At 33.4% G+C, this 21516-nt stretch overlaps 1 protein-coding gene across 3 annotated transcripts in view; it reads right to left on the bottom strand.

The window, feature by feature from the left end:
* Window positions 1-21516, bottom strand: part of NBEA (neurobeachin) — an 809664-nt gene that overhangs the window by 94497 nt on the left and 693651 nt on the right. For all 3 annotated transcript variants that reach the window (XM_069079971.1, XM_069079972.1, XM_069079973.1), the window contains exons 44-45: window positions 18579-18691; window positions 6605-6745 (exon numbers count right to left, since the gene is read on the bottom strand). In XM_069079971.1, coding sequence (XP_068936072.1) covers window positions 6605-6745; window positions 18579-18691 — 254 coding nt within the window. The remainder of the gene's footprint in view (window positions 1-6604; window positions 6746-18578; window positions 18692-21516) is intronic.

Raw genomic sequence — 21516 nt, 5'->3', positions numbered from 1 at the left:
TGTCTAACATGGGGCCTGCATAAAGTAGGAACTTAATAAATACTTGTTCCTTGGCCTACCCATACAGAAATAATCTTTCCTTCTTCAGAAACTGCCTGGTACTTTTTACCTCTTATTATTTATTATATTTCATTCTGTACTATTATCTTATTTCTTTTATGAGACTGTTAAAATTCAAAGGAGGCAGAGAAGAATTCTTAATTATCTTTTTTATTACAACCAGCACATAACACAAAGTATTCCATGTATGTATTTAATATTTGTCTATTTAACTGAACTGTAGAACGTGATTCCATAGTACTCCAGATGTGGTCAGGATATAGTATACGTATCACCTCCAATATTGTGGATATTATACATCTTTTAATGAAGTTTACTAGGTGGTAGTCAGTTCACCTGGTGACACACTAAAATTATGGTCAAGAAAAATTCAGATTTTTTAAAGTGAACAGTTATCTAGGGATATCTGCCCTTGTGCTGGTGCTTGGCCTTAGTGATTTATGCAATTTAGCCAAATCTTCCAAAATGTTGAGCTCTTTAGGGGGCTCTTATTATATTGTCTAACATATTATTTGTGCCTCCCATCTCCATATCATTGGCAAACTGATAAGGCCACTGTTAGTAGTTCCTCTCCTTCATTATTTCAATAAAAATGTGATATTGTTGACTTGGATATTCCCTCAATTGGTGTAGTTCATAACTCACATATGCTTTTTCATCCTATGCAATATTTATCCACATTGTTTAATGGATTCTTCAAAGAGGAACCATTCAGTATGATGGAGGAGTTCATCTCGGTCTCTATTTTATAGTTCTGGCTATCATATTTCTTATTCCTCAATATTATCACACTATTGGCCTACCTTGCTTAATGATTACACATTTCCTCGATGATGTATTTTATGTCTCTTTTTATATGTAGGTTCATCACCAAAAATGTTGTTTATCATATTTCAGTCTATAGAGCATTTCTTCAATGTATTTTAAGTCATTTGCATCAATTAATTTTCAGAGATTATGGCTTCCAAGAATCACAACTATACTGTATTACTGTATTATTACTGTACACAACTATCACTATATCACAACTATACTGTATATACAACTATAGTGTATTAAGACAACATTTGTCTTAATAAGGCCCTTAAACCAGGGAGTAGCTTGGATTGTTAAATGAATGGTGTAATATGCCAAATGAAAATGAGCTTAATTCTTCTATTTAATTTTTGCTCTACTTTACTGTCTATACATTATTTAATGGACTAGCCACCCAACTGCATGTTATGGTCTTGATAGTATGAATTTTAAAAATCCTTTTAGTTTTTCCTGTATGGATTGTTAGTTCAATCTCTTTCCAAATCATGGCTCTCATGTAGGAGTTCTTGAAATGTTCTGGGGCTTCAAATTTGTTCAATAAAGAAATATTAAGTGCTTATTTCATGTGGTGATACAGAAAAATAAAAATGAAATAATCCTTGCCATCAAGGGGCTTGCTTCCTGCTAGGAGAAGTACAACATGCACTCTGATACTCCAATGGACCTTACAGTTGTGGTATCAGTGATGCCTACTTCAATCCATCTATGTCAGTCAATCCTGTGTGACTCCCATCCAGGTTCTCCAATGAAGTCTACAATAAGTCCACACAAGTACTGAAGATCTGCTACTAATCTTCCTGACATCATATTCCTTACTCTTTGTTATGTGATTTACCCACCTGTTTCTTCCAGTCATATATTTCTTTGAAGAAATCCTTTATATTGCATATTAATCAATGAATAAATATAAAACTATTTATTCGACTCCTTGCATATGCCAGGTACTATGCAAAGCACTGGGATATAAATGAACAATCCCTGACATCAAGTTTATATTTCACTGGGGGAGGCAAAATGTACAAAAACAAATACAAAGTAAATTGCTATCTGCAATACTGCTCATAGACTTCTATTGTACTCTTCTATAAAGGTTTACAAATGAGTTTATATTATAACTTCGTAATGTCCTTGGTTTCCACCTCTCTATGCTTAGTAAAGAGATAATGTTTCCAAGATCTTTTGGCTTCTTATCTTGGCAACTTTCACATTGGTTAAACTTTTGTAGAAAATGGTGATAATCAAAGTGGCTAAATTCTCTCCCTTATCCAATCTAGCCATCCTCCACACAGCTGCCACAGTTATTTTCTTAAAGTACACACATGGCCATGTCTTTCTCTTCCTTAAGACACTCTAATGGTTTCCTCTTGCTCTGGGATGGAATTAATCTAGGATAAGTTCTGATAAGTTTTTAAAATCCTCCATATACTGTCCCAAATATTCCTTTCTTTTCAACTTTATTATCGATCACTCCTCTTCTAACACTATAGTTCAGTCAACCTGGCCTTCCTGTTATTTGCACTCCTTCCTGGACATGAATTCTCACCTTATCACAGTTTCTACAAATGACTTGTTTCTTTCAAATTTTGCGCATTCAATCTTCTTCATGAAGTCTTTCCTTATTCCTCCAGGAGTTTCCTCTCCTCCTCAATTATCTTCTATTTATTTTGTAAATACTTATTTATGAACCTATTATTTCCCTGGAAAAAATGTAAGTTCTTTGGGGGCAGGGTCTATTTTTGTATCTATTCCTCTTCCCAACTCCCAAGCACTGTTCCTGGTACAAAGTAGGTGTCTAACAAATGTTTGTTCAATGGCCAATTTGCCTTTTTCCATTTCCTCTTTTTCATTACTGACAAACTAATTTGAATGTCAATTATTGCAACAAGTCACAAAATCTTCTCATTGTTATCTTTTCTTTTAATTTGATGTTGATTTGGCCTTTGTTCTAACTAGTCAATGATCTAATTGCATGTAGACAGAAGATTTTGACATGATTTCCACTTTTGGTTACCATTCATTTTCTGTTAATATACTAAACATTTCAATTTTTGTGATATTGTTTGTGCTTACTATATTTATGGCCTTCTGACTCTTCCAGACAAAAAATATTTATGTAAATTTGAAACTTCTAAGGAGTTCAGTCTTCAGCATCTTTTGTTTCTCCAATCTAAGCCATATTTACTGATAAATTTTTCATCATCTTCCCTTCTATCCATCATTACACTGAAATCACTGAATATAAAATTAAAAACTGACCTCAAGTCTTTAGTAAAAATACTGGAAAAAATGGCTGAGCTGATGTTGTGATATACCACTAAAGATAATATATATCTAAAGGCTAATATTATCCTATTATTCAACATCTTTTGATAATGTTATTTAACATGTTTTAAATCCATCTAACCCTACTATTTTCTAGTTCACATTTTTCCATCTTATTTATAATGATATCACGAAAGAATTTGCAAAATGTATTACTGACAAATTCATATATTTTATCTATAGTATTCACTTGGTCTACAAGTCTAAAAACCTTGTCAAAAAGGGCAATGAAATTAGTACGGCATAACTTGGTCTAAATGAAAATCTGGTGTTCCTTTTTTACCTAAGTATTTGCAAATCAAAAACAAGTCAAAAAGCTTTATTAAGTGCTTTCTAGTTGCAGGCATCTTGCTAAGCATGGAGAATACAAATACAAGTAAGAATAAAGATAGTCCCTACCCTCTAGGAGTTTGTGTTTTAAGGGAGAAAGAAAACATAAAAAGATGAAAAGTACAGGGGTTCAGGGAGGGTAAGTGATCCTTATATGGATAAAGGAGAAGATCATGGGATTTAAACCAAACTGATCTATTTGCTGTTCTTCCTATACAATATTCTATTTATGATTTCTCTTCTTTTACAGAGACTGTTGCCCATTCCTGAAATGAACTCCCTCTTTATGTCTGCCTATGGAATGGATATCTCTCTTCGAAGTTCAATTATGTGGCCACCTCCTTCCTACATGAAACCTTTTCTGATTCTTCTAGCACAACTTCCCCTGCTTCATTACATTGTTTTACTTTATAAATAATTATAGGGGTACATATTGTCTCCTTTGATGATAGAATGTAAGCTACTTGAAGGCAGGGACAGTTTCTTTCTTTCTTTTTTTTTTTTTTGGTGTTTCTAGTCCCTCACAGTGCTTTGAACATAGTAAGTGCTTAATAAATGTTCATTTGTTGATTGAAGTGCAAATTCTATACTAAAAGAAGAAAGTTGAGTAATAATGTGCACAGTAATATCTAAGACATACTCCAAAACATGAAAGAAGTATTGGGGATGGATCTGGGGTTTGGGTATAAGGTAGGTAATCACCACAGCCTTTAAACTCCTGGGACTGGGGTGGCTAGGTGGCGCAGTGAGTAAAAGCGCCAGCCCCGTATCAGAAGGACCCCCAGTTTGGTTCCGGCCTTAGACACTTAACACCCACACAAAAAAAACTAGCCGTGTAATCTTGGGCAAGTTACTTAACTCCAATTGCCCCCCAAATGGCAAAAAAAAAAAACGTCCTGGGACTGAGATTTTATATTTATATTTACTACTAATACATTTCAGTTTTTGAGGATAACATTTAAAAGCCATATAAAATGCTTTCAGATCTTTGGAGAAAGGGGGTTTAGAAATACCAAGTACTTTTATACTTCAGAAAAGTATTTTCTTTATGAAATAAATAGTCACTAAGAAATTTCAGAGGTCATCAGAAAGATACCATCTTTCATTGAAGTGCTAGTACTTTCATATGATTAAAAAATCAAGTCAAGTGGATCTTATGGTTTTAATTACCAAAATTTTAGATTCTAGTTTATATTCAAATTAAGAATCAGGCCATTAAAAAATAATATATACCAAATGCACATAATTTATTTTTCACTAACAAAAGGTTATGATCACTTCACTCTATGAATGACTGTCAGTAAAATAAAATTTTCAATGTAAGCAGCCTAGAATTGTTGCATGTCAGATAACAGTCCTTTGCACAGATTGTCCTCCATACCTGGAACACTCTCCTTCCTCCTTTTCACCTTTCAGTCTTCCTGGTTTCTATCAAAGCTTAGCTCAAATCCCACCATCTGCAAGAGGTCCTTCCTGTCCCCTCAGATGCCTTTTCCTCTGGGATTACCTTCATTTTATCTTTCTGTGTCTGTCTATCCTCTCTACTCACTCATTTTCTCTCTCTTGCTGTGTGTGTGCGCACGCATATTTGCAAGTACACACACCGTTATTTTAATGTCTCTCCCATTAGAATGTAACACTCTTGAGGGTAAGGACTTATTTTACCTTTCTATCTCCAGAGGTTAGCAAGTACAAAGTATACAGTAAACATTTAATACAAGCTTGTTGATTATTCATTGATGATATTATTTCCTAATCCCCGAATTCAGAAATCACTTATTGTCTCTATGATTTCCTTTCCCTAGCAAGAAATAGGATAAAAAATGTCAAATGTCATTATGGATCACAGGATCACAGCCAGAATAGCAAGGGAGCTAAAGGGTCATCCAGTCCAATACTAATTTTTTCATATAAAATGGAGTCTCAGAGAGAGTAAAAGTGTCTTGTGCGTAGTCACATAGATGGTAAATGGCAGGACTGGGATTTGTACCCAAGTATTTTTGGTCTAAACCCAGAATTATTCCAACTGTGCTACTCATGAAGCATCAAAATAGGGCTAATTTGGACATTCTCAACTCTGTATTGGCAAAGTTACAGAAGTGGTTTGCTATTTTCTTCTCTAGCTTATTTTGTAGAGGAGGAAACTGAGGCAAACAGGGCTACATGACTTACCCAAGGTCACAAAACTAGTAATAAATCTGTGGCCAGATTTGAACTCAGGGAGTGGAGTCTTCCTGACTCTAGTCTGGCAATCTATACATTATAGCTGCCCTTTCAACAATAACAACAAAATTTTTTAATAGATAGATAGCAAGTACATTTCAATCAAAACATTTAAAAAACTTTAACATATCCTGGCAGGCCAAAATTATCTTGAATCAGTGTGGTATGTTGAGTAGTCGAGAGTTGGTTTTAGAATCAGGAAAACTTGGGTTCAAATCCCAGCTCTGGAAAATACCTGTTATGTGACTCTGAGCAAATCATGGTGACCTCTGAGTGATTCAGGAAATTCTCTAAGACTTTAGGTTGCAGAACAGTTGTGGATCTGCACTGGTAGAGGGAGTTTCCTTCAAGGATTTCCTTATACAAATGAAATCACAAGCAGGCCTGATTATTAAAAATTATCTACCTTCCAATCCAATAACCAAGAAGAAGTAGATAAATTTAAGTGCTTTTAAGTATTGGTGAGTTTGAAGGAAGGCAATGAGAATGGATAAAGACAGAAGCCAGGAGTTTTCCTCATAACTTATTGGGGGAGGGTGTGTGGAGAACCTAGAAGTTATCAGCTGGCTGGAACATAACCCAAACAGAACATAAAAACACAACAAAAACTATATGTTAAGTTTATTTGGATATTTAAAACAAAACAAAACAAAACAAAAAACCAAACCAAACTAAACCACTTGATTTCCCAAAAATTAAAGTAAAGAAATAAGGATAAGTTTCATTAATCTAGAAATTTGATTAGAACTCTGGACTCTTAAATGCCAAGACTCTAGAATAAAAAAATGTCTTTTTTGTTACAGAATATTTCACAAGTTCTAGGGTTAAAAAGTTTCCACATGAAAGTACTTACAATTCGAAGTAGCCAGGACAGCGTAGATGGTGCTGTTGAATAGTGTGTGCTATAGTGGCAGGGTGGACTCTGATCATCTTCCCAAGTCTCATAGCGCTCTGCATAAAAAACGGCTCTTTTGGGGTTCAAAGCACCAACTGGCTATAAAGAAAAAAGAAACCTTGTTGCTTAGTAAGTTAGGATGGTATGTACCAGATGATCACATCATGTATTCTTATAAAAGAGTGTCGGTTTTTTTTCCCATTAATGAATTTAAGTCAGAGAGCACAGATAGCTTATATTATGAAGCATATATACTAAAGCTGGAGTTGGACTTCCCTTTCAAAGGATAGGGTTTTTCTACTTTGTACTTCTAAGGGGACTGTGAATGGATTTTATAGGATCTGTGAACTTGGATGGGGGAAAAAATTACACCTTCATTTCAATATAGTTGGTTTTCTTTGTAACCCTATGCATCTTATTTTATGCATTTAAAACATTATTCTAAGAAGGAATCCATCAACTTTACCAGATTGCCAATAGGTCCATCACACATACAAAAAATGGTTAGAACTCTGATAATCTCCTTTCACAGAAAAATGAAACAGGTTCAAAGCAACCAAATGACTACTCAAAGAAACCCAGGTAACAAGAAGCAGGGCCAGAATCTGATTCCTTTCTACAGTAAAATAAAAAAGTAGTCATCTAACGTATTTCTTAGACCTCCAATGAGGGGAATCCACTAATGTCTTTTTTATTTTGTACTTAATAGTCTTTAATATTTTTCCAATTACATATAAAAATAGTTTTCAGCATTTATTTTTGTAAGATTGAGTTCCAAATTTTTCTTCTTCTCTCATTTCCCTTCTCCTCTCTCTAAGACAGCAAGCAATATGATATAGGTTATAAATGTATATCAATACATGTATATTAAACATGTACATTAAAAATATTAAACATATTTCCATGTTAGTCATGTTGTAAAAGAAGAATGAGAACAAAAGGGAAAGACCATAAGAAAGAGAAAAACAAAACAAAAACAAAAAGTGAAAATAGTACGCTTTGGTCTGCATTCAGACTCCATAGTTCTTTCTCTGGATTTGGATAGCATTTTCCAACACAAGTCTTTTGGAACTGTCTTAGATCACTGCATTACTGAGAAGAGCTATGTATTTCAAAGCTGGTCATCACATAATGTTGCTGTTACTGTGCACAATGTTCTCAATCCTCTAACCTCTCTAAGACAGCCAATTCCTCTTGGGGATAGATTTAGTTTTCAGGAAGTTTTTCCTTATAGAATGCTTAAAATTTGCCTCTTGTCACTTCCAATCATTGCTTTCAATTCTGCCTTCTGGGACCAAGCAGAGTAAGTCTAAGCAGTCATAAGAAATTATAGATATAGAATTGAAAGGGACCTCAAGGGACACCAGTCCAAACTTCTCATTTTATAAAGAAAGGAAACCAAGGCCAAGGAAAGCCTACGAGATTTTGGAATCAAAAGCAAGTATCAGGGCCAGAATCTGATTCTAAGATCCCTAAACCCAAATTAAGTGTTTATTCTGTTGTAACACCACACAAAGACAGTTAACTCTACTGTTTGTAAGTCTTTTATCTAGGTTTAACATCTCTAGTTATTTCAACTGATCCTTTTGTGGCTTAATTCTGAGGTCCTTCACCATTCTGGTTGCTTTACTCTGGCTGCTTGCTCTCCAGCTTATAAATGTGCTTTCTAAAATGTTGTCATTAGTACATATATCTTGAATAAGGTATGCAGATTTACAGAATAGTAGTAGTAGATCAGGCTGGATTACATTTGAGAAACTATGCTGTACTTTTAATGATACCAAGCTGCTCAAAACAAAAACATCTTTTTGACACCGATACTCTCAGACAGATACTTAAAGTTGAAAATAAGAGAAATACATGATTTCAGAAAAGTAAAACTTGCAAGTACTTAATAGGTTAATGGAAAGACATACTGTGAATGCAAGCAGGTTAGAGGGTATTACCAACAATGAGTTTTGCACAAGAAGACAGATAAAATAAAACTTCAAGAGTCTGTATGCTATGCTAACAGTCACAAATGTACTATTAGGAAGTTTTGCTTGTTTGGGAAAGAATATGCTTTGGTCTATAACTATATGTGTTCATCTGCTGTATCAAAACAAAATGTACTAATAATTATTAAAAAGAATATTTGTGATCAGAAAAATGAGGTAGTGTAGTTGTATAACAAGCATGAAGACAACGAGATGAACAGCCAAAAGGACTATAATGCTATCTAGAATATTAATATCAGAGTAAATACCAGCATTTTGGGAAATATTTCTCCATATATTTGTATGTATATATATATATATGTGAACTATTTATTATGAGAAGGCATTATGAAACAGCAAGGTGGTTTGGTGGATAGAGCGCTGGACCTAAAGTCAGAAAAACCTGAGTTCAATTCCAGCCTCAGATACTTACTAGCTGAGTCACTTATCTGTTTCCTCAATTATAAAACGGGGAAATTAATAGCTCCTTCCTCATGGGGCTGTTAATAGGGATCAAATGAGATAATATTCGTAAAGCGCTTAACACAATGCCTGGTGCACAGTTGGTGCTATATAAATGCTAGCTATGATGATGATGATGATGAATGGGTTGAAATCTACACTTTTGAAGAGAGTACCCATACTATTTATACAGTAGAATCATCTCAAAGTATTGATGTATTTAGACAAGTCAGGAAAAAGATCCTTTGCCCTGACTATGAAGAACTTCTCTATGATGCCTGTTGAAAAGCATATTTTCTAAGACAACACTGCTGTGTAGATTTTTCAAACCTATATTATTTGTATAATTGTCTTGAGTCTCCATAGTGACCTAAACATTAATAATTCAAAGCTTGCAGCCCTCCTGATTTCAAATTCAGGATTGTAATAGTAACGTTCACCTGATTTTGATTTGATGGTCTTGAGCTATAAAAGACTTATATTATTTTGTTTTCAGCTGTACACCATTAAAAGACATTCATAATTTAATATTAATAGAATTTTGCAAAGTTTCCCCCAAGGCTTAATATTGACACTAAAATTAGGACAAAAATTAGTACTTCAAAGAGGGAAATATCACACAAGGGAAAGGAATCAGTTAATAAATGGCTTAAGAGATCTTTCTTTTGCTCCCAGAAGGCTAATTTGTATAGCACAACAAAACAAGCTAATTAACTAATGAGTCAGGATTCTTAAGCTGAATATAAAGTGTACTTATTGGTTTGGTTAATTTATTTCCTAAACCCTATATGTGACTTCACCTAAAATAATTAATTTAAACAAATAATCAACAGTATTTAAACTATAATTCTAGTACAAAAAGGTATTAACATTTTAAGTTTCATAGACTTTTTGGATTTTATTATTTTAAAATAACACATGATTTGAATATGCATAATTGCACAGATTGTCTGAACATTTAAAAACTGTGTGACATAGCTTCATTCCTTAATAAACCTAATGAGCTATATATAATCACCTTAAGTTTCTGATGAAAAGTTGATTTAATCTTTCTAAACATAATAGTAAATATTTACAGTAAGATTTACCAGAAGTACAGTTATTTATTCTATAAAAACAAAAAATCCCTTCAAATGTAATTTAATGTAGCTTTTCAATAAATATGTGGAAAAATACCCTTTTTCATTTAAAATGAAGCAATCAATAATCTAAATGCTTTATATTGTTTTATATTTGCAGTATATAGAGATTTAGGGAAATAATATTAGTATTTTAGATTTTCTAAATATATTAAGTACTGTCAACAGGCAATCACAACTTCATGAAACTTATGTGAAAATGTGGTTTATTACAAGAGAAATGAACATGCATGTGTAATGTAATACCAAAAGAAGGCAACTTCCCAGGTTCAAAATACCAGCATAGGTGCTCTCTATTTTATTCAGTAACAAACCCAGAACAGAGAAGATCAAAACATGACATCATTCAAAATACAGCATTTACTAAGTGTGATTAAATCATCTCCAAGGCCTACCCCACCCCAGGACTTTCCAATCATTCAATCAATTACAAAGTCTCTGTTCCAAATACTTCTCCACCCCTAGGCTATACCTTAATTAAGTCCACCACAAAGCCCCTCTTCTCAAATGGAGATTAGTTTCCAAACATAAGTAAAATACATTCATTTGCTCAACCATAGAACACAAAAAGGTCAAAAGTTCCCCACCCCTGGATCACAATTGAATCTACCCCAGAGTTACATCAAGTTTAAACACAGCACTTAATACCCAAATGGAGGTCTTTTCTTCATCTTGACACGAGGCAAGTTCTCAGCAATCTTAGTTCCTGGAGAGACAAGGCTTAGCAAGGCCATAAGATACATTGCCAGTCCCTTCATGAATTTATCCTCTGTCTGTAGAACAGTCCTAGAACCCCTGAACACATTAGCAAAGCCCTCTCCCAGGATTTCTGTAAACATACAACAAGAAAATCCTTCTTCAGGGCTTCTGAACCAACAGAAAGGCTCCCAGACCCCTGCAACAACAGCACTGTCCTTCACCAGTGGACAGTATTCACTCTCAGTACTGTCCCTCACCAGTGGACAGTATTCACTCTCTGTCTGCAGGACAGTCTCAGGCCTTCTTAACCAAATGCCAGGTTCCAGGACTTCTTCAACAGGACAGTCTTTCACCAGTGGACAAATCTGGCAAAATAACATCAAAACAGACAGACAAAGTACCAGCAAAACAGCCATGTCTCCTCAGTCCTTGGCAGCTCAGGGGGCAGGTCTCAAAAGTCCAGGGCAATTCAAAGCGGCCAACAGCAATCTCTTAGTCTCTCCCTCTCCACGAGGAGCTGCTCCCAAAAAGAACTTCCGCCTCTCTCTTGTCTCTCCAAATCTACATCACCAGCTCCTCCCACTTCAGGACTTTCTTTTCACATCAACAAGCCCATCTCACAGGTGGGATTAACAAACTCTGGGTTTTAATACAATCAATTTGAAAACCAAGCCAATACAGGGGAATCTTTAATTGCCATTACTATCACAGCATGTGAAACCCAAAAGTTCACAATTAATACACATGTTTACATATTTATGACAGCAAGACAAAGGAAGGACGAAGAAACACAAAACTCCATTCAAAGGGGCATAGCATGGGAAGGGAAAGGTACAGTAAAGGTGGGAAAAGGACAAAACCCCACCCAAAGTGGAGGAGCAAGGCAACCACAAAAACCACATACATTTCCCTTGGAAACTGCTTGATCATGAAGATATGATGGTCTTTTTATTTACAAGAGCCTAGCTGCACAAGCCTAGTACTGACTGGTACCTGTCCTGACTCCCAAGAACATACAGGGAGTCCAGTTTGTCATGCAAACAGCAACTTATGTCAGTTGGGGATGGGGGTGCGGTTTGGGATGGGGGCTTCATCCTTGACACATTCAGGGGCTCCTGCATACTCTGGGTCCAGTGTTTCTTGAAAACATGGCAACTTAAAAAGACAAGTTCAGGGGAGTCCTTAGTAGACCTTAACATCTCCACCCCTCCTGTTCATTAAAAACTGTACTCAGTCCATTTTACCATGTCATGATTATATGTCACAGAAGACTAGAGAAAGACAAATTTTATTTCAATAATTTAATCTTATTCTCATTGATGCATTTTTAATCATATTTATTTCTGACTAGACCCTTCATTAACAAAAATTAAATAGAGAAAAAGCCAGGTAACCAAACCCACTAACATTTTAAATATGTCTGATAATATATATAATATTTCATACCCAAAGTTCCCAACTCTGTAATGGCATGAGAGAGTGACATTTTCCCACTTCTTCTCTGGGTCCAAACTTGTTTATAATTACAGTCCAAACTTGTTTATAATTACACAGTAATCAGTTTCTTTCTCTCCACTATTTACATTCTTCTAGTCATTCTGTATATTGTTTTCCTGGTTCTGCTTACTTTACATACATTCATATAATTCTTTCAGTGTTTTTCTAAATTCTTCAAAGAGTTTTTTATTGCATAAAAATATTTCATTATGTTAAATGATTACAATTTGTTTAGCCAATAAATGAGATAATATTTGTAAAGCACATAGCATAATGCCTGGCACATGGCAGTTACTTAAATACTTGTTCCTTGTTCTTCTCTTCGCCATTCCCCTTATCAATGGCAGCTGTAATAGTCAGCTACATGCATATAGTAGTTATGTTCATTAATAAATTCCCTCATGAATAACGATAAAGTAATCTATTTAATGGTTTATACTAAAACTAAAGAGAACTTATTTCTTTCCTGTTGCTAAATTACCTTCTAGTGAAAGCCTTTCTAATTTGAGCCAAAAGTTTAAAATAAACTGGAGGAAGACACACCAACATTGCTCTGGTGTGAGATCTTTTCCCCCTCCTCATTTACAATGTAAACTTTGTTATATACAGAACACAGAAATTTGGCTGTATCAAGAGTAGCTTGTTGAAGAATATTCACACTTCAGTGCCTTCATTTGCATTATTACATTTAGAAGCCTCAAGGTATTATCACTTCCTTTTTTAAAAGTGCCATAATAATTTCAGAGAATGGTTATGCTTATCATCATCTGTCAGTCAAACAACCCCTGCATTAACAAAATATACTTTTCCACTCAATGGAAGAGTATATGTGATGTCTCATACGCATGTCAATATTAGTAGAATTTTCTCTTGTGATGAAACTATTTTATTTAACTGAGTGCATAACTGAAAGTAAATGAGGAAAAATTCCAATTTACACTTTAATAAGCAGTGACAATATGATGCTGGATATGTCAAACTCATGCAATCACCATTATTTGGCAATCAAGTTCAAAATGACTGTACACAACTGAAATATCAATGTACAGCCTAAATTTTGTCTGTTTCATTGCACTGATATATTCAAGAAAACTGATAAAGGAGAAAAATGAGTATGTTGCTTCATAGTTTGATACTGAATGATTATCTATGACATCTTGTTTCATTAGCTTTTTATTCTGTCAAACAATAAATACAACCTCTAACCCTGTAGATGTAATGAATAAAACTAAACCTATGCTGTCTAGTCAAATGAGAGACTCATTGTATCTTACTGATAAAGGATGTTGATTATTCCCTATGCCATCCTTTCACAATGTTCAACTAAATGGGGCAAGGAAAATCAAGAAATAGAAAATATAAGGAGATGTTTTGAGGAATATAGACCTTCATCTTTAATATCTGAACTAAACTGTAATATTTCTAATGCTTAAGAACTAGCATACCAAATTAACGGAAAATTTTTCAATATTTTGGAAAATTAAATGGGACTAAAATGACCTCACCAATTTAATCACTGTTATAAACAATATTACTTGTATATTATTTACACATATTTTATATAATCTGAATTTTCCATAAAAGTCATGCCTTTACAAACAGTATTTTTTCAATCCTATAATAGATGGCAAACTTTAATTTGCCATTATTGAGATTATAAGACTGACCACTGGGCATGAGCCCAAATACACAGATGGCATTCAAACCACAATCTGAAGACAAATAAACTTGGCATTTTTGGAATAATCACTTCTAGCACCTGGTGCTGAGAGTGGAAACCCTATTCTACAGTCAAAGATCTGTCTTACAATATGAATAGCAACTAAGTAAGCATTGGCTGAGGCACACAGATGTAAAGGCATAGCTATGCCTGCCTTTCAATCACTTAGTGCTGCTAGTTACTTTTTCTGAGCTCCACCAGTGGTAGATCGCGCAAAGACAATACATACCCTCAAATTATATATATGCAAACAACATTAATTCATTTATTCAACACATTTTTATCATTTACTTTTTGTCTTAGATGCTGTGGGAACTCAATTAACCATTGTTTTGCCTACAAGACCTCTGCTAAGAATCTGTAAGTAGGTAGCCTATGAGCCAGGATTAGTTGGAGGAAACATAGTTAGGTGCAGCCAAATACATACTATAATAATAAAAGCTAGATTTTATACAATACTTTTAAGATTTATAAAATGCCTTATCACAGCAATGCTGGAAGGTATTTTAATTTTTTTTTATCACCTATTTCACATAAGGAAACTGAGGCTGATAAAGTTTACACATCTTGTCCTCCTCTTCCACCATTTAAGTATTTCTTAATGCTATATAGCCTAGCGGCAGCTAGGTAGCTCAATAGATAGAGTACTGAGTCTGGAGTCAGGAAGACCATTGTTCAAATATGCATTCAGACACTTACTAGCTTGTGCAACACTGGGCAAGTCATTTAACCTCTATTTGCCTTAATCCACTGGACAGGGAAATGGCAAACTACTCCAGCATCTTTGCTAAGAAAACTCCATGGACAATATAGTCCATGGGGTCACAAGAGTCAGCTACCACTGAACCACTGAATAACAACAAATTATCCTAGAGGCAACATAACAAAATACATAAAACTTGGACCTTGGTGTGAATCCTGTTTGAGCACTTATTAGCTAGCTAATGCATGGCAACTCACTTTTCCCCTCTCAGATTCAGTGGCTTCTTCTGCAAAATTAGGGTAATAATAGCACCAGCCTCCCAGGATTATTATAAAGATCAAATGAGATAATATTTGTAAAATTCTTTAAGGCAAACCTTAAAGCACTATGTAAATATTAGTTACTTTTTAATATGACATTTCCTTTCCCTGACTCCTATAACACTTACTGTCTATACCACCAGCCATTTATTGGTACTTATTTATACCTGGTTCTGTTGGATATGTTATCTTGTGCATCTATGTTATTTCCACAACTATATTTAAGTACTTTGAAAGAAGGGATGAGGTCTTCAAGTTTTTAGTCTCCCTCAAGCACACAATGGGCACTTTGATGACTGACTACTGTTACTCTACCTCTCCAGCCCTCCCTTGCGTAAGCCTGAAATACTGCGAATCTCTGCTTACTAATTATCCAAGCCAATTCCTCAACCTGTGCCCACGATTCTGTTACCTTTTGTGCCTCTAGAGCCTTGCTTCTTCAATCTTTTCTCATTGATCTTTAACATCTCTTTCCACTGGTTACTTTTCATCTACATATAAACATGCTCAGTTTTCCCCAAAGCCAAAAAAGTCTTTACTTGATACTTTTTTTGCCTTTGAGCTATTGTCCCATTTCTCTTTTCGTATTTATTCCTCAACTCTTGTAAACTAGTAGTTTATACCTGCTGTACTTATTTCCTTATTACCCACTCACTTCTAAACACCTTGTAATCTGGTTTGTCTACTCACTGATATCTAGTGAAATTACTTTTTCAAAGGCCACCTGTAGGCTCCTTACTGGCCAAATCCAATTGGCTTTTGCTTCACATTACTTCATAAATCTTATAAGAAAGATTTCTTTATAGTACTTCTTTGTCTCATTTACATTATCATATTTCATTACACTAATATATCATGGCCATGCCCCTATTGTTGGTTATGTAGGCAAAATCCAGGGATTTTTGCAAATACAAATAATGTTGCTATAAAAATCTTTGAAAAGGTTTTGGTTTTGCTAACACTTTCAGGGTTTTTTTGCCCTAAATAAAATATTGGTACAAATGTGTGATTATTTTTATAACTTTTATTGTGTATTGCTAGACTGCATCCCCAAAAGATTACAAAAGTTTTCAACTGTCTGACACAAAATAAGAACTTAATAAATCTTACTATTTCTCATATCCTTGCTGGAATTAAACAACATTTCTTATAATGATTTTTGCTAATTTGATGAACATGAGGTAGCATTTTAACACTATTTGAATTTGCATCGCTTTGATTATTGATGAGAGCACACTTTTTTTCAAATGATTAATAAAAATTTATACTTGTTTTGAGAAAATTGTCCTTTCATATCATGTGCCAGTTCCTTATATATTTTAAATACCGTGTTTTATTTGCTACATTGTTTCCTAATCTGTTCTTTTAATAATATTTTTGTCTGTATAGAACAGATTTATTTTGATGTCTGATTTGTCTCGAATAATTTCTCCTATTTGCAGAATAAGAAAGCTATCTTCTCTACGTAATTCAGATAACTATATCATTCTATTTTCTTTCTTTTTTATAGCTGTCTTCTTATATGTTTTAACCTATTGTCCATTTGGAATGCACTGAGATATCTATTATGGGATTTCAGTATAACTATTTCCTACCCAAATGATAACTAATTATCCCAAGTTCATCTGTTAAATACTGATTCTTTTCTCCAGGTTTTAATCTTAAGTGTACTTAATAAATGCCTAGCAAAGAGAAGAGGAAATCTAAAATGACTGATAAGTAATTACAAGAAGTTATGATATATATGAAGTCCAACTTTGACCTATAACTAGTATATAACAGAAATAGTTATAAAAATAAGCTACAAATCTTTTCTAACTATAATAGAAACAATCACACTGGAATTTGGAATAAATACAATGAGTAAAAAATTCTAAAATCCATTCCTACTTGGTGACTAGGTGGCAACCTGAGTTCAAATCTGGCCTTAGTAATTTATTATCTATATAACTCTAAGCAAGTTACTTAATCTCTATTTGCTTCATGTTCTTCAACTGTAAAATGGGGATAGCACCTACCTCCCAGGACTGTTATGAGACTCAAATGAATTAATTTTTGTAAAGTGCTTAAGACAGTGACTGACACATAGTAGGTACTTTAAAAATGTTTGTCTTTCCCTCTTCTATCTTCTTAAAGAGAACTACGGAACACTTCTTCACTTTGCACATTTAAAATCCTCATTACTAATAAAAATGAGCATACTGGTCTAAAACATAGTGTGATACCCTCCAGAGTTACTGAGGTAAATCTGACTGTCTCAATAATACATGGCCCCAGATGACTCTATCCTCATACTATTTTTGTCTACTCCCTTTCTTAATATCAACTGTTATCATGCCTATTTGTAGAAGACCCTGTCCTTCACCTCCCCTCTCTATTTGTTCTGTCTAAAAAAGTCTCTGGCTGGCAAGCTAGATAGTAATGGTTATTAGAATTGCATGTAAAATAGGCATAACTACATTCTGAAAGAAGGTCAGAGACTCACTAGTTTAAATGCATAGATTCTGTGACTTCTCGTTGGTGTCTGAAAGTGTGAATTTATGACTATGTTCCAGTGATATGAGATTTCTAGAGAAGTGATCTATAAATGCATATAGTATTGTTGGAAATTTTTCTTTGTACTTAAAAATACTTACCATAAATGCCACTTAATTTTGTCACTTGTCTTTACAAAAAAAACCCTTTAAAATATTTTTGCTAAAATTTTTATAGTTTCTAATAGACTATGCAAACTTCACCTCATCATCACTCAGTTCACCACATTTATCTTTTATAATATGGCAAACAATTTTATTTGCCCATAATTCCTAACACACTGTCCACCTTGTATTTTGGAAAAGAATATTCCTCATACTTTATATTAAGACCAAATTTCTTATCCTGTTTTAGAATTTAGGCTATCAAGAACAAACTTTTTATTATCTATCCTCTTTGCAGTATAACCTTTCCATTTTACCTGTGCTGAGATATTAAACATTTATTATCTTACAGGCTGTTGCCTATGCTTAAAATATCTACATCAGACATTTATTGCAAAGGGTAAAGGAAACAAACCAATATGCACACATCCTTCATAAGTCTCAATAAAACAAAATCATAAACAAAATGCCTTTATTTACATTCTGTTTTGTAGTTTTCTAGAAGCATTCACACATGATCTCTTTGGACTGCTCTAACAACTCTAAGCTAAAATTCCCATTTTAGCAATGAGGACACTGAGGGTCGGTGACATTAAGTGACTTAACTAAGGTCATGGAGTTAGTATACAACAGAATCAAGGTCTTAGTACTAATCTAGTACTTTTAATTGGGTGCTATTAGAATTATGACTTTAATAATCATGAGATATGTATGTTCTTTCAAGCATGATTATATCTGTACATTGTAGAATAAATTAGTTTTTCTCTTAAAAGATACCTTTGAAAGATCTCTGAAGTTTCCTGGAAGAGTCAAGTCTAATTCTTCTGATTCATAGTTTGTTAATACCCATGGAAATACTGGATATTGGTTCAGATCATTGTATGTTCGTCCTAGTAAAGAAAAAAAAGATAAATAATTTCAAATTAATAATTATTAAATATTACACATGTACATATAAGAACAAACTATGGTGTTGCAACTTTACTTTTTATTTGTCAAATTGTGACTTTTCAATTAAAACTTATTCACCAATCCTGCTGTGTTTATTAATTAAATTATAATTTAGGTTATCACTAGATTATCTTCTGTGAAATATGAGAAAAATATTCAAGGCTACAAAAATTAACATAACTCAACACTATTAGTTCATGTCTACACAAAGCAAATCTTTTCAATTTAGCATTTAAAAACATGACACAATTTATCTTTACAACAAAGAAAGATACGAATTTTGAAACTTTCTGTCAGTATCTTAGATCCTCTGCATCAGGATTTAGGTATTATGAAAAGGAGTTTCAACATACTGCAGGGATTTAGTAGAATGAAACCTTATTCAACTCTCTCCTTTGCTCCCTCTCTTCCATTCATTGACAATAAGGACAGATACCACATTAAAATTATCTTTTTATTTTGCTAAGCATTTTATCTTGTTAGCTAAGATAAAAAGACAATTTAAAATGGTACCTACCTTTATGGAGCTTAAAAATTACTAAAGGGATAAGGACATACACAAATAAACTATAACTCTTTAACAGCTACAATGCAGAAAAAGCTATGGTAAGCAATACAAGAATCAATAAAATACTATTCAAGGACCAAAAGGAAGGACCTTTGACTCTTCTGGGTACAGTTAATGTTGTGTGTAAAGGCACTGAGTATGGGTATATTTTTATGAGTTTGGTCACAGCACTGCAGAGGTGTTGGGAAAGAGTGTTATATAAGACTGGAGAGGTAGGGTGGTAGTGAGTATTGTTTGTCTTAAAAGTACAAATTTCATAGTTAGGATATATCATATGTGTGATTTGCTACCGTCTACCTGTATTTTAGCTCCTGCCCTAGGATGGCGTTGAATCATGACTACAGTTACATCTAAGAATCTAGATTTGTTGGCAACAAGTTTGTACTGTAAAAGTATTTATATTTTTAACAAATGACGCTAACAATTAAATATATTCAATGATAAACTTTTTAGCAAGATATTAATTCAAATAAACATAATATGTACAAATAAGTATGTTAAGGGATCTTCATTAATAGAAATTGTAAATTTAAAATTTCACAAAAGGATGGGAAAATATGTGAATTTTGTTAAATAATATATTTTAAAATATAATCATATATGGCTATGACTGCAAGTGATAGTATTAAATTCAGGGTCACATAATTTTTAATAATGAAAAAGGTCTACTATTTTAATCTTCTCAAATATAATTACCATTATTTTTTAAAATGGCTGGTTGCTATTCATTAAATCACTAAAAATAATTTTATAGCAATACTTTTATATAGTTTAATTTAATGGATTAACTTGTGCAGTTGGTCGATTCTACACCTTCTTGAGCAAGAGCAGATTTTTCAACAAACAGGCTTATAAAGATTAATGTTAAAGGCTGAATATTAAATATTGCAAGCCTATGACACTAATCTACTTGAACAATAAAAGTGAGACACAGTAAATGAGATCTCAGAAATACTGGATATGTTTCTTCATTATAAAAAAAGGTAAAAAAAACCTTTTTAATTAAACCATCCAATTTAATGTTTTTTATATGGCACTTTAGTTTTGAAGGTAAAGTGATCTAGAGACAGCTGACAAAGAAATTATAACTGCAATTCCTTGGTGAAAATGTTAATGACAGCAAAATATTGTTTAATTAGATGATTGCAGCATCTGGATTAACACTCTTTAAGAGCGATGTTCCTATGCTTGTCTGCTTCTTCACACTTTACAGACATTTTGTCATCTCTAGGTCATTAGGAAAGAATTTTTAATGATTTTTCTAGAAGCAAGCAGTTCAAGTTACATCTAATTAGATGACAATAATAAGCCCAACACATGCAGTAGCTAAATATATACATAATTAACCAGTGAGGGCTTGTACATCACAGGGTAAAAAAGTGGAAAATGCTAAACAGGAGAAGGTGGTTGGGGTAGGGGAAAGTTATGCTGAATTCATTAGCTGATCATATAAAAATTTCACAGACCTTTACAAAAAGTTTAGTTGGAGGGGATCATTTATAAGAAGATATGTTGGCAATAATTTTATTATTTTTTAAAAGGCAAGACAATGAATTTTAAATATTTTTAATGTTACTCAAGAAACATGAGAAAAAAGATATAAGAATTTTCATTATGGTCAAATTACATTTCCAGAGGCTTATCTTCTTTTCCCATTAGAGGGTCTTCAGATATAAAGAAATCTACTGTATACTTAATTGGGTTCAAAATAAGTATCTGATTATTGTATGTTGTTTTTTTTTTCTGCAGCAGTAAAATACTTAATCCATGAATCTTGGGAAGGATGTAAAGACATCAAACTGAGTTCATAAAAAACTAGCAAACAAGAAACCTGTAAAAGGTTCAAAATCATAGAGAATGTTAAGAAACAAAGATTGAAGCCACTGGTTTCATTTCCCTAGCCTAGGCCATAATTTTAAAATCCTAAAGAAAAACAAGAAAACAAACTTAAGGTAAAGTCACATTTTTAAGATAATCAACCAATAAGCATTTTATTAAGTACCTGGTATATGCCAAGAATTTTGCTCACAGAATTGTAGAAAAATTAGCTTACTATTACAGTGAATAAATATTAATTCAATTGAACAAGCATTTATTAATGCTTAATACACTCTGTGTAGGGTAAAGAGGAAATGTAAGATATATTTCTTTGTCCTTAAGAAGGTTACATACTCACTGGGACAATAATCTAAACTA

The sequence above is a fragment of the Petaurus breviceps genome, unplaced genomic scaffold, assembly GCF_028583685.1.
Source record: "Petaurus breviceps papuanus isolate PSGF00001 unplaced genomic scaffold, PetGlider_PUasm1.0 91133, whole genome shotgun sequence".
NCBI lineage: Eukaryota > Metazoa > Chordata > Mammalia > Diprotodontia > Petauridae > Petaurus > Petaurus breviceps.
Note: the sequence above shows the minus strand (reverse complement) of the source record. Positions and strands in the feature narration are given on the sequence as shown.